The following is a 14149-nucleotide window of genomic DNA, read 5'->3' as shown; positions in this document are numbered from 1 at the left end:
TCTAATGCACAATATTTGGCTCTTTGAAAAGCAAAACTTGGTATAACTCCAACAATGCTTAATTTTTTAATTTTTAAAAATTTTATCACTTTCTTGTCTTGCATTTTAACAATTATATTTTGTATATTTAAATAAAGTAAATTAATTAATGTATATTATAAAAAAATCATACTGTAGTAAAAATAATAAAATGTATATACATATAGTTTTATAAATAACTTTTTGAACGGAAATATAAATAAATAAAAAAATAAAAAATTAAAATAAAATATAAAAAAAAAAAAATCTATTGCCACGGCAATAAATGGGACCTTAAAAAAGATTGAATGCCGAAACTTTATAGAGTACAGTAAAAGCATTCAAGTCATTTACATTAAATGAATATTAAATCATAATAATAATAATAATAATAATAAATAGATAAAATTCTCAAATATCGAATTCTTTAAAAAATTAATTAAACGTTCAATTCCATATAATATTTAAACATTGTCGTTAAAGATATCATGACGTAAACAACAAATCATTTGTTATGACTATGCCATTATAAAACAAATAACACACATGTCTAATAGAAACTAAATATTTAGTCAAGTAGTGTTTTGCTCTAATATAAAAATAAAAATTTTTTTGTTTAATTTAATGAATAAATAGAATTTAATGAATTAGAAATAAATTACAATAAGCAAAATTTACAATTTTTTTTTTTTCAAATTTAATTACCTTTCATTGAACATTTTTTCCAGGCAAATAAACCTTTTCATTTCACCGGTGATGGTTCAGGACATAATATGCAAAAAATAATTTTAAAAACTGGATTTTAGTACCTAAAATAAAAATACATGTAGACAATCAACTTTGAGTGTAATTTTTGGAGGTAACCTGGCTGAAATTCAATTATTTTGAACCTAATGACTGAACCTTAATTAACATAAATGAGAATTTATCAATTCAAACAGATGACAACAAGAAGACAATTATAAATTACTCTTGTTTTCAATAATTATGTTATTTTTCATTTTCATTTTGAGTTTATAAATTTTAAAATGACTTTAAGAGCCTAATTCTTGTGGAATCACTTTTTTACTATTACTCCCATTTCAAATTGTTAATTACATAGAAATATTTTGTTAACATATTACATGCAGGCATTTTTATAATATATTATAAAATACTAACATTTTTAAATTTATTGAAGAAACTATCAGAAGAATTTTGAATAAAAATAAGACAGAATAAAGTTCTCTTATTGGACAATTATTAAATATTATAATTTAGTCAAAAAAAAAAAAATTATTTACTTACCTTCTTGATTTTTAAGCTTCCGTGGATGTGACCAGAGCTCCTTTAGGAGTGTATGCGGTGGCATTTGGATCTAATGTCGATACGGAATTTTCTGTTAAGCCGTGATAATTTTTCAGCGCGTTAAAACCTCCATCTGTAAAAAAAAAAAAAAAAAATTTCAGAAAAACCTCATCATAAAATCACCTCATATGTAGTGTAAAATAATTACCTTTTGAAAAACAATGAATGTGACGATCTGACAGTCTGAATTTTGAAGTTCCCGAAGAAGGAACAGGAGAAGAACAAAATGATTCATTAGGCATTACAGCCAAAACTTGTGCCATTTTTCCTTTTAATTCTTCCAGTTCCTTTTCTTGATTTCGTATATGACCTTAAACAGTTTTTGACAAAAATTTTTTTTTAAAGGAAGAAATGCAAAAATTATATACAAATATATATTAGTGATAAAATAAAAAACATACTTTCACGAAGTTCGAGCTGTCTTTTAGCTTCTCCCAAAGCAGAAAACAGATCTAATTTAATTTTTGTTTCCGCACTTAAACTATTCTCAAGGTGAGCATTTTTTTCTTGCATTGCTGCTAGAGCAGACATTATTATTTCTTTCTCATTATGATTTTCATTATATTGCCGTAAACTTTGTATTTCTCTATCGCTGGCTAAAATTCTTTCTTCTTTCAGTTTTAATTCTCTTCTAAGCTGTTTGATATCAGCTTCAAATTCTCGTCTTTTTGATCGACACATTTCCGTGCATTCTCCTCTAAAAATTTCAATCAAATAAAATTATGAGCAGCAGTTATAAAATAAAATTTAAATTTTTTTTTTTTATTTAAAAGAAACAAACTTATTCAACGTTGCCATTGCTATGGCTTGAGCTGCAGCAGCTTCTTCTGCCTTCTTTGCTTTTCTTTCAGCTGCTAGCTGAGCTTCGCACGACCCGCGCGCTCTTCGCTCTTCAGCAAGTTTTTTTTCCAACTGACTCATTGTTTGTTTATCCAATTGCCGACCAGAAACAAGGCTATGAAGTCGAGTTTGCAAATCTTCATTAAGATGTTGTAACTGAGTCAGTTCTGTTTTTGTTGTACGTTCACTTAGAGTTATATTACTTAATTGGCTACGAAGTTCTCCTTCTGACTGTTTACTAATTTGCAAATCTACTTTAAGTTTTTTAACATCATTTTCTAGCCTATTATAATAAAAAAAAAATTAATACAAATTTAAAATTTATTTCAAGTAATTTAAGATTTTTTCTTTTTTATACTATATTTAATTATCTGACCTTAGTAAGTATTCATCTTTATAACCAATTCCATTCGCATCTGAATGCCCTTCTTTATTTGATTTATTCTTTTTTTCTTTATGATTATTATTTGTGTATTCTGAGACAGACTTGTTGAGATTCCCCTTATTTATTTTATCCTGAGTTCTAAATAATACAAAAAAAACCCTTTAATTTTATATAAATATGGTGTTCAATATATTCAAAATTAAAATAAATTGAAATATATCATGTCGATAAAATATTTTTTTCCTATTTCAATGTTTTTTTTGTGTTTCAACGTAAAATAATAAAATTGAAATAAAATTATAATTATCAAATAAATCATCAGCTCTACATTGATTCATTAATGAAAAAAAAAAAAAAAAAAAACAATTTGAATTGGATTATTTTGGTGGTCTATGACGTATTTTTGGCTTGACGAGCTTAAACCCTTGATTAAACAGTTATTTATTTGCTTACACTTTTTAAATATGTAAAACAATACATTACACAATGTAGAAGAAACTTCAAAAAATTAATTTTTTAAATGAGAAAGAAAAATTATTCATTAATATGTTAATTTTAACCCATCCCATTTTAATATTTAGTCCTTTGAAAAATACTTACTTAAGCTTTTCAGTGCCTTCCATTTCAGAATTTACAGAATTATTTAAACTAATATGTACTACTTTTTTTTCTTGTCGATCCTTTTCTAAATCTTTGTCACAAGACTTTCTATGATAATTTTTACCAATAATTTTTAACTGTACTGGGCCTATACTAAATCCTTCACATATCTTCCCTGTATCAGATTCAGTTGAACTAAGGCTACCTGAAAAATAAATAAAAATTAAATATAAAAATATATATAAATGCACACTGATAAAATAATTATTTTATGATTTTTAAAAAACTACATACCTCTAATTTTTTCTGAATTTGTTACATTCAGTAATTCAGGAGCATTAGCCAAATCTTCTTGAATAGGCAATGCTTGTTGAATTAATTGCATGTAAAATTCATTTTCCTTAGCAACTTCTTTTTGCTTTTTTTGCCTGATTCGATAACCCACATAACTTTTAAATCCAAACCCAAATGTTACTACAGGATAACCAATACTGAAAAAATTTTATGACAAAAATTATTACAATTGATTTATCCTCTCAAGTATGTAGTTATGAAGAAAATACATACCAATGAGCTGCAAAGGGTCTACACAAATCCATGTGAGATGGAAAATGTTTGAAATGTCTCAAACGAATCATGGCTTCAACATAAACAAAAAGTATGCACAACACCACAGTAGGCAAGCATATTCCTTTTTCAGTGTGCCAAACATATTGTACCCAAACATAAGTACTTGCTAAAAAAAATAACCAGTGAACTGGTATGAAGAAAAAGCATATCATGTCTGAAGTTGCAGCTATACAAACAAATAAAGCTGAGAATGCCTGAAAATCATTAAGGTTTTTTTTAAAAAAAATTTAAAACATTATATAAATCTACATGAAAAAGTGCACAAATGTTTTTCTAAAATTAAGTTTAAATATTACAAATAATATTTTTTCAAACCACTGTCATATCAAAAGAAATTAAATACAGATTATACTTACCAAACCCTGGTATTTGAATGAATCATACACACTACGTAATAATAGCCAAAATGGCCAAAGAAACTCAAAACGAAATTCCACAATAAAGTCAATAAAAAGTATAATAGCCCATAATGTAAGAAATTTTGCATATAGAAGAGAGCTAAAAAAAAAAAAAAAAAAAAACCTTAGCTACAACATGATGATGAGAGAAATATTAATTATTATTATTATAATTCATCATCGTAAACGCAATTTAAAAAATTTTGCCTAAAATAAATTCTCCATAAATATAAAATCGATATAATATTCATATAAAAATAAAAATAAAATATTGTTGTGTTATGCTAAATTTTCTGAAAACCAGCCATTTTGAAGCAAATAAGTAGTTAGAAATGCTTACCTTCCGGATATACCTTCAGTTATTTTGGGTCGCTTTAAAGGTCTCCGAAATTTGCCACCTTCGGCATTTCTCCTCTTCATATTCTTCGGGACAATCGCTGATAGTATATGCAATGCATTCACAGTAAACCATAAATAAAAAAAATTTGTACCGTTAACACAACGTCTTAAGCTTTATTTGTTGTCATTGCCTAAAAACAATAAAATTTCCCCGTATAATAAAACGCAATTGTACTCAACTAAAAAAATAAAGAATTACATTGTATTTAACTTACCAACGTAGGATTCAATTAAAGGTTAGCAGGACGCGTAAATTTCGGTTGGATGCAATGCAATTTTTTTTTTTTTTTTTTTTTTAGTTTGACAACCTTATGCATCCTTGATCACAACAAGCCATCCATTCGCGGCAATTATAATTTTTATCTTGCGTGCGGCCGGTAGTCAATTAAAATGGGAGATAAAGATGGTGGTAAGTATTTACATATAATTAAATAGAAACGTTTCCGTCGTTCGGCTCTGAAATTGAAGTTTTACGGCAAAGAGGAGAATTTATGTAATTTAAGTTACGCTGACGATTCGGTTAAAGCGCTCGGAGTTTTGAATTTTTTTTTTTTTTTTTTTGTTACAGAGAATTTCGATGACGCCGTGGAAGAAAGAGTCATTAACGAAGAGTACAAAATATGGAAGAAAAATACGCCTTTCTTATACGACCTAGTGATGACCCATGCATTAGAATGGCCCTCTTTGACTGCTCAATGGTTAATTGATGTAACACGTCCAGAAGGAAAAGATTATTCTATTCATCGGTTAATATTAGGAACGCACACATCGGACGAGCAAAATCACCTATTAATTGCCAGTGTCCAACTTCCCAATGAAGATGCTCAGTTTGATGCCTCACATTATGATAATGAAAGAGGAGGTAAGTCAATTATTTAAAAAGTTTTAAAAAAAAAAAATAATAATAATGTATGGCACTTCAAAATTTTAAAATGTAGTAAAATTGCATCAGTTTTTTTTTTTTTTTTTTTTTTTTTTATTACATTCAACATTTTATTAACACAACCAATAACCATTGCAATACAATAAAAATTAATTATGAAATATTTTTCATGCAATATTAAACTATTTATGCCATTATCATTGGCACACTTTCTTTCTTATTTATCAGAACTGGAGCTGTAAAAGAAATTATGAAAATTGAAAAAAAAATGCTGTTTTAGAATTTGGAGGCTTTGGTTCAGTTAGTGGAAAGATTGAAATAGAAATAAAAATAAATCATGAAGGAGAAGTAAACAGAGCTAGATATATGCCACAGAATCCATGTGTAATAGCTACAAAAACACCATCCAGTGATGTATTGGTTTTTGATTACACTAAGCATCCTTCTAAACCTGATCCAAGTGGAGAATGTCATCCTGACTTGAGACTCAGGGGTCATCAGAAGGAGGGATATGGACTTTCATGGAATCCTAATCTTAATGGGTATCTGTTAAGTGCTTCAGATGATCACACCATCTGTCTTTGGGACATAAATGCAACACCCAAAGAAAATCGTGTTATAGATGCTAAAACTATATTTACTGGACACACTGCAGTAGTGGAAGTAAGTTGTTTGACAATCACATTTATATTTTTTTTTTTTTTTTTTTTTTAATTTAATAAAGTATAGCTAAATTGTTAAATTTTGGTCTTACATGTGACATTTTAAACATTATTTACATAGGTTTTACATAAATACTCAGGTTTTTTTTTTTTTTTTTGTTTTAAGGATGTTGCATGGCATCTACTTCATGAATCACTTTTTGGTTCAGTAGCAGATGATCAAAAGCTTATGATATGGGACACTCGTTGCAACAATACTTCTAGGCCATCTCATACAGTAGATGCTCACACTGCAGAAGTAAACTGTTTGTCTTTCAACCCTTATTCTGAATTTATTCTAGCTACTGGCAGTGCAGATAAAACTGTGGCTCTTTGGGATCTAAGAAACTTAAAACTAAAATTACATTCCTTTGAATCTCACAAGGATGAAATATTTCAAGTTAGTTTCTTTTGATAGTTTTTCTTCTTTTTTTTTAAAAATATTTAGGAAATTTACAAGTTACGATTTGTTGAAAATATTACAAATTTATTTATCCTGCACAGGTTCAGTGGTCGCCTCATAATGAGACCATTTTAGCCTCAAGTGGAACTGATAGAAGATTACACGTTTGGGACCTGAGTAAAATAGGAGAAGAGCAATCAGCAGAAGATGCTGAGGATGGACCTCCTGAACTTTTGGTACAGTACAAATTATTGTTAAAAAAAAAAAAAAAAAAAAAATCAAATGTTAAATTTAAAAAAATTAAAGGCGTTACCTAACGTATTTTTTTTATTTTATCTTATGAATTCTAGTTTATTCATGGTGGCCACACAGCTAAAATTTCAGATTTTTCATGGAATCACAATGAGCAATGGGTTATATGTTCTGTATCGGAGGATAACATAATGCAAGTTTGGCAAATGGCTGAAAATATTTATAATGATGAAGAACCGGAAACATCCGCATCCGAACTCGAAGCGGTGGCTACCTAAATTTTAATTTATATTAATTTTTAACGTTTATTTTAATTTTTTGTTTTCATCTAATTTTAAGTGTAATGTACTGTGTCAAATATTGTGTATTTTGATAGTTTTATATTTTTTTGTAAATATACTATGTGTTGGTAACTAAATACTTAATTTTCTCTCTTTTTCCTATTTTTTAAAGAATTATCGGCCATAATTTGAATTTGAAAAAAAACATCCTAACAGGAAAATAAAAATTTTGTTCAATTTTTATTAAAATGTTATAAATACACCGATAATATAAGCCCCAAATAACATTTTTTACTTTCTATTTAGTATTTTATTACTACGTGTCAATAGTACTTGGCAAATTTATTAGTTTTTATCACGGAAATTTTACTCAAAAATTAGGAAAAACAAAATAATAAAAATTAATATAACGGAATACTTTATATATAATTTAATTTATTCAACATAATAGAATACAAAATAAGTAAAAATATAAAAAACAGTCTCTCATTGACCATAGAATAAACATTATTTTAAATTAATGTAATAAGATTTAAGTGGCCACCGCTTCAAGTTCGGATGCGGATGTTTCCGGTTCTTCATCATTGTAAATATTTTCAGCCATTTGCCAAACTTGCATTATGTTATCCTCCGATACAGAACATATAACCCATTGCTCATTGTGATTCCATGAAAAATCTGAAATTTTAGCTGTGTGGCCACCATGAATAAACTAGAATTCATAAGATAAAATAAAAAAAATACGTTAGGTAACGCCTTTAATTTTTTTAAATTTAACATTTGATTTTTTTTTTTTTTTTTTTTTTAACAATAATTTGTACTGTACCAAAAGTTCAGGAGGTCCATCCTCAGCATCTTCTGCTGATTGCTCTTCTCCTATTTTACTCAGGTCCCAAACGTGTAATCTTCTATCAGTTCCACTTGAGGCTAAAATGGTCTCATTATGAGGCGACCACTGAACCTGTGCAGGATAAATAAATTTGTAATATTTTCAACAAATCGTAACTTGTAAATTTCCTAAATATTTTTAAAAAAAAAGAAGAAAAACTATCAAAAGAAACTAACTTGAAATATTTCATCCTTGTGAGATTCAAAGGAATGTAATTTTAGTTTTAAGTTTCTTAGATCCCAAAGAGCCACAGTTTTATCTGCACTGCCAGTAGCTAGAATAAATTCAGAATAAGGGTTGAAAGACAAACAGTTTACTTCTGCAGTGTGAGCATCTACTGTATGAGATGGCCTAGAAGTATTGTTGCAACGAGTGTCCCATATCATAAGCTTTTGATCATCTGCTACTGAACCAAAAAGTGATTCATGAAGTAGATGCCATGCAACATCCTTAAAACAAAAAAAAAAAAAAAAACCTGAGTATTTATGTAAAACCTATGTAAATAATGTTTAAAATGTCACATGTAAGACCAAAATTTAACAATTTAGCTATACTTTATTAAATTAAAAAAAAAAAAAAAAAAAAAATATAAATGTGATTGTCAAACAACTTACTTCCACTACTGCAGTGTGTCCAGTAAATATAGTTTTAGCATCTATAACACGATTTTCTTTGGGTGTTGCATTTATGTCCCAAAGACAGATGGTGTGATCATCTGAAGCACTTAACAGATACCCATTAAGATTAGGATTCCATGAAAGTCCATATCCCTCCTTCTGATGACCCCTGAGTCTCAAGTCAGGATGACATTCTCCACTTGGATCAGGTTTAGAAGGATGCTTAGTGTAATCAAAAACCAATACATCACTGGATGGTGTTTTTGTAGCTATTACACATGGATTCTGTGGCATATATCTAGCTCTGTTTACTTCTCCTTCATGATTTATTTTTATTTCTATTTCAATCTTTCCACTAACTGAACCAAAGCCTCCAAATTCTAAAACAGCATTTTTTTTTCAATTTTCATAATTTCTTTTACAGCTCCAGTTCTGATAAATAAGAAAGAAAGTGTGCCAATGATAATGGCATAAATAGTTTAATATTGCATGAAAAATATTTCATAATTAATTTTTATTGTATTGCAATGGTTATTGGTTGTGTTAATAAAATGTTGAATGTAATAAAAAAAAAAAAAAAAAAAAAAAAAACTGATGCAATTTTACTACATTTTAAAATTTTGAAGTGCCATACATTATTATTATTTTTTTTTTTTAAAACTTTTTAAATAATTGACTTACCTCCTCTTTCATTATCATAATGTGAGGCATCAAACTGAGCATCTTCATTGGGAAGTTGGACACTGGCAATTAATAGGTGATTTTGCTCGTCCGATGTGTGCGTTCCTAATATTAACCGATGAATAGAATAATCTTTTCCTTCTGGACGTGTTACATCAATTAACCATTGAGCAGTCAAAGAGGGCCATTCTAATGCATGGGTCATCACTAGGTCGTATAAGAAAGGCGTATTTTTCTTCCATATTTTGTACTCTTCGTTAATGACTCTTTCTTCCACGGCGTCATCGAAATTTTCTGTAACAAAAAAAAAAAAAAAAAAATTCAAAACTCCGAGCGCTTTAACCGAATCGTCAGCGTAACTTAAATTACATAAATTCTCCTCTTTGCCGTAAAACTTCAATTTCAGAGCCGAACGACGGAAACGTTTCTATTTAATTATATGTAAATACTTACCACCATCTTTATCTCCCATTTTAATTGACTACCGGCCGCACGCAAGATAAAAATTATAATTGCCGCGAATGGATGGCTTGTTGTGATCAAGGATGCATAAGGTTGTCAAACTAAAAAAAAAAAAAAAAAAAAAATTGCATTGCATCCAACCGAAATTTACGCGTCCTGCTAACCTTTAATTGAATCCTACGTTGGTAAGTTAAATATAATGTAAAATTCTTATTTTTTACTTCTATTGAACTAAAAAATTTGTATATTTCGACAAAAGTTTTTTGAATAATAATACAATTTTATAATTTTTTTCGACTGGTAATGAAATCAAAATTTTTTGTTATTTTTTAATTTGATAATTTTTTTTTTTTTAACTATTACTGAAATGAAAAATTTTAATTTTTTAAAAATTTGTTTGTCGTAAAAATATTACATGATTTCTGAACGCTCACCAATTTGGCGGCAATTTTCAGACTATTGAAGTATACAAATGAACGGGTACGGAATTTTTCGTTTTGTAAAATTTTCTTTTTTTTCGGGTTTTAGTTAATATAAAAAATTAGTGTTCAGTTTTGAAATTACTTATTAGTAAAATTAAGAGACGTAATCATATTTGTTCTCATTATTAATAAGATTTTTTTGTGAGTTATTTTCAGTTATTTATGTTGGATATAGATATTATATTTGAAATATTAAATTGTTATTTGTAAAAAATTTTTGCCCAAAGTTTATTATTATTATTATTGTTATTAGTTCAATGTTAATTTTTGACAGTTTTTTTTTCGAAACATATAGGAAGAATAATAAAAAATACCCCAAAGGTAAGTTTTAAATGCTATAAATTTTTAAACGTCCTTGAAGTATTTTCCTGATATTTGAAAGTTTTGAGTTTAAATCATTTCATTTAAACTTATATGTTCTATATTAAAGATTATGAAACTCAATGGAGGGGTAAAGTTATTAGAATGAAACCGTTCTATTAAATTAATATCACGTTTTAAACACAATTTTTATTAATTAATTTATTTGCTTGATTTAAAAAATTTTGCGTTTTAATAAATGCCTTGTAATTATATAGAAAGTATTAAAATTAATTACTGACATGTAATTCTTATTAATTCACCCTTATTACTTATGACAATAAAGTATAAATTAGTTTTTTGAAAAAAATTTTTATTTTCTTATTCTCTTGTCTTAATTTCGGCTTTGCAGACAGATAAAATTATTGTAAAAAATAATTGAAAAATATTATTAAATTTACATTTAATTATTATATAGCCTAGTACATAAAATGCGTATTTTTAATTTATAAATTTACAACAACAATAAAACTTTTAAAAGTTTGAAAATAAAGTATTTTAACACCAAGACTTGTTTTTTTTAACAATATAAAAAACTACAAAGCGTGACAGTAACAGATACACCGTTATAATATTAACGGTTTTTTTTGAATACGTGTTGAGGCCGTAAGATACGGACCAAAAAAGTTATGCCAGTAGTGTTTTGTCATTAGTGCGATTATTGTGACTCGACATTCAGAAGCTGGATAAGTAAAGCTGATCTTGCGCCTTTCTCAAATCGATTCATAACTCAATTGGCATTCGAGGATATTTTTACTGGCATATGGATAAATAAATTAAAATGGAAAATAAACCTTTAGAGGGATTTACTTTTTTATTTGGATTGGCAGAGGCTTTAGGAGCCTTGGGTTTAATTCTGACAGCGATTTGGTTGGGATCCTATAGGTAAGTACTTTCTTTTTCTTGAAAAAATTATAATTTTTTTTGCAACAGAGATTTTTTAAGTTAAATTATTGTAGGGGCGGCTTTACATGGACATCAAATCCTAAGTTAGAATTCAATTGGCATCCCCTGTTGATGATGATGGGAATGATTTTCTTATACGCAAACGGTACATAAATTATTTATCATTTGCAAATGTGTTGATAGTATTATAAATAAATGTATTTTCATTTATATTCCAGGAATATTGGTTTACAGATCTTTTAGGAACAGTCGCAAACGGAAATTAAAAATTGCACATGCTTTTATAAATGCAATGGCTTTTATATTTACTATTATAGGATTGCAAGCAGTTTTTGATTCACATAATTTAGCATCTCCATCTCCCATACCCAACATGTATAGCTTGCATTCATGGCTTGGATTAGCATCTGTTATATTATTCGCTTTACAGGTGACATAAATTTTTGTTAATCAAGTAATTTATTTTTATTAAGATAAAGGAAAAAGAAAAAATTTTTTTTTCAGTGGGTCTTTGGCTTGTTGTCTTTTCTTTATCCTACTTTGAGTGCTCCTTTAAGAGCCACCTACTATCCAATTCATGTTTTCTTTGGAATTAATGCTTTTGTTTGTGCATCAGCATCAGCGCTTTTGGGTCTCACTGAAAAAGCAATTTTCAATGTTAGGTAGGTTTATTAAGTAAAAAAAAAAAAAAAAAAGAAAGTTATATTGTAATTACATTATTTGAGAGCACCATTGTATTTTATGTATTCATTAAAGTGATTACAGTCAGTTTTCATCAGAAGGATTACTTGTCAACTGCATTGGTGTAACAATTGTTATCTTTACAAGTTTGGTGGTCCATTTAGTTACCGAGGTCAAATTTAAGAGACATCCTCTTCCTGAAGATGAAATGCTTTTGACCTCTAATGAGTGAGTAAATTTAATATCAGTAACATTTATTTATTAATTCATGTATTATACTGATACAATCAGTATTGTATTGTATTTTTAAATTTCTAATGCTTTATTTTTTATTATCATTGTTGTTATTATGTTTGTTTAATTAAAGAATTTAATGTTTTTTGTGGCTGTGAGGAATTCAGTATTTAAATTTTTAATTTAACTTTATTAAAAAAGTAAACTAACTTTTTTATACTGTTATTATTTTTTTGGATTTTATAAAAATTTATTTAAAATTATTGAAAAGTAAAGTATTTTATCAGCTTCCTAATGTATAATTACTATTTTTTTTGTTAATTATTTTTACTTTGTTTTTATAAATGTAAATGTTTTTTTATTTTTAAATTCTATATGTATTTTGTGGTATAATTTATTTTATTAAATAAAATATATATATAATATAATAAATGGGTTATGGAAAATTTAGGGGGTTGTAGTAAGTCAATCCAATAACCATTCCTGTTTTTGTTTTGTTATGGATGGCACAAAAATGTATTTTGGCATATTTTTATTTAATAATTTTTAGTCTGCATAATTTATTAGTTGCCAATAAAAATTATTTTTCCTTGTTTAAATTAAATGTAGTTATACATTATTATATTAGCATTAGAAAATTAGAAATGCAGTAAAATTAAATTTTGTTTGAAATAATAATTTTTTCATTTAGTAAATTCTTTTTAACATTTTTAATAGAACAATTTCGTCATTTTTTTTTTCAAAAGTTACTTAAAGTCACAATCACAATTATAATTTTAGATTATTTTTAATTATTTTTTTATTAAATGCATAATTTTCAAAACCTAAAAACTTTGATTTTATTATTTCAATTATTATTTCAACATTAATTTTAAAAAAATTGACTTCAAATTATCTGCTACTAAATTAAATTTAAATTTCTTATTTAGGAAAATTCTTTTCATATATATATTAAACAACATTTGAAAATTTTTTAATATGTTTTATCAGTTCATATCCGAGACAATAATTTCCGTCATACATTTTTTTTTTTTTATTTTACTAATTTAAATGTTTGAATATGATAAAGAGAAATTTTTATTGCTCTTTGTTTAAATTTTAGGGCGACAACTAATTCATAAAAATTTTTTTTTTTTTTTTTATATTTGACTGAAATTAATTTTTTTTTTTTTAAATTTAATCGGTCTTTTAAATTTTTAAAATAAATAAAAGCAAAAAAAAAATGCTATAATATTCTCTTTTCATTTTTCCTTCATTTATTTTTTGTAAATTAAAATAAATTTTCCTGCTCATAGCTTTTCTTTTTTTTTTTTTTTTAATGTTTTATTTTTTGACTAATTTATTAAAAATTTACGCTCTAAAAATGACCTTTTAAATCCATGAAGGTTAAAAGAAAAAAAAAAATAAATAAATAGTCGATTTTTCTTTAAATTTTTTAAACATCATTATTTTGTTATTGACCTTAAAATGTTTTCAATTATATTTACGGGAAAAAAATTTTTTTCTCATTAATCGCATTAATTTAATTATTATTATTATTTTTTATATTCTCAATCAAATAAAATAAAAAAATTTTCTTTTAAAATATTTTACATTAATTATCATTTCTAATTAAGCATAGCATAAAAAGTTATATTTCTGACACAGGATTTCCCTTTTTTAGTATTTTTATAACAGATTAAAAAAAAAAATTTTTTTTT

At 26.5% G+C, this 14149-nt stretch overlaps 4 protein-coding genes across 4 annotated transcripts; 2 read left to right on the top strand and 2 right to left on the bottom strand.

Moving 5' to 3' along the window:
- Positions 1-1316: 1316 nt before the first annotated feature.
- On the bottom strand, positions 1317-4638 carry Phum_PHUM268790 (Macoilin, putative; the record flags this gene model as incomplete). Its single annotated transcript, XM_002426659.1, has 10 exons — positions 1317-1432; positions 1514-1675; positions 1767-2062; positions 2147-2488; positions 2582-2728; positions 3191-3395; positions 3485-3681; positions 3758-4014; positions 4177-4318; positions 4559-4638. 10 exons carry the CDS (start codon positions 4636-4638, stop codon positions 1317-1319), a joined length of 1944 nt encoding a protein of 647 aa, XP_002426704.1.
- A 369-nt stretch (positions 4639-5007) lies between these two features.
- Positions 5008-7134, top strand: Phum_PHUM268780 (retinoblastoma-binding protein, putative; the record flags this gene model as incomplete). The annotated part of the gene is made up of 6 exons (XM_002426658.1): positions 5008-5026; positions 5186-5479; positions 5781-6163; positions 6329-6601; positions 6706-6840; positions 6955-7134. 6 exons carry the CDS (start codon positions 5008-5010, stop codon positions 7132-7134), a joined length of 1284 nt encoding a protein of 427 aa, XP_002426703.1.
- Positions 7135-7669: 535 nt separating this feature from the next.
- On the bottom strand, positions 7670-9796 carry Phum_PHUM268770 (retinoblastoma-binding protein, putative; the record flags this gene model as incomplete). Its single annotated transcript, XM_002426657.1, has 6 exons — positions 7670-7849; positions 7964-8098; positions 8203-8475; positions 8641-9023; positions 9325-9618; positions 9778-9796. 6 exons carry the CDS (start codon positions 9794-9796, stop codon positions 7670-7672), a joined length of 1284 nt encoding a protein of 427 aa, XP_002426702.1.
- Positions 9797-11409: 1613 nt separating this feature from the next.
- Phum_PHUM268760 (Cytochrome b561, putative) lies at positions 11410-12447 on the top strand (the record flags this gene model as incomplete). The annotated part of the gene is made up of 5 exons (XM_002426656.1): positions 11410-11513; positions 11588-11679; positions 11753-11964; positions 12039-12196; positions 12291-12447. 5 exons carry the CDS (start codon positions 11410-11412, stop codon positions 12445-12447), a joined length of 723 nt encoding a protein of 240 aa, XP_002426701.1.
- Between the last annotated feature and the right edge of the window lie 1702 nt (positions 12448-14149).

Source organism: Pediculus humanus, genomic scaffold, assembly GCF_000006295.1.
Source record: "Pediculus humanus corporis 1103172107644 genomic scaffold, whole genome shotgun sequence".
NCBI lineage: Eukaryota > Metazoa > Arthropoda > Insecta > Psocodea > Pediculidae > Pediculus > Pediculus humanus.
Note: the sequence above shows the minus strand (reverse complement) of the source record. Positions and strands in the feature narration are given on the sequence as shown.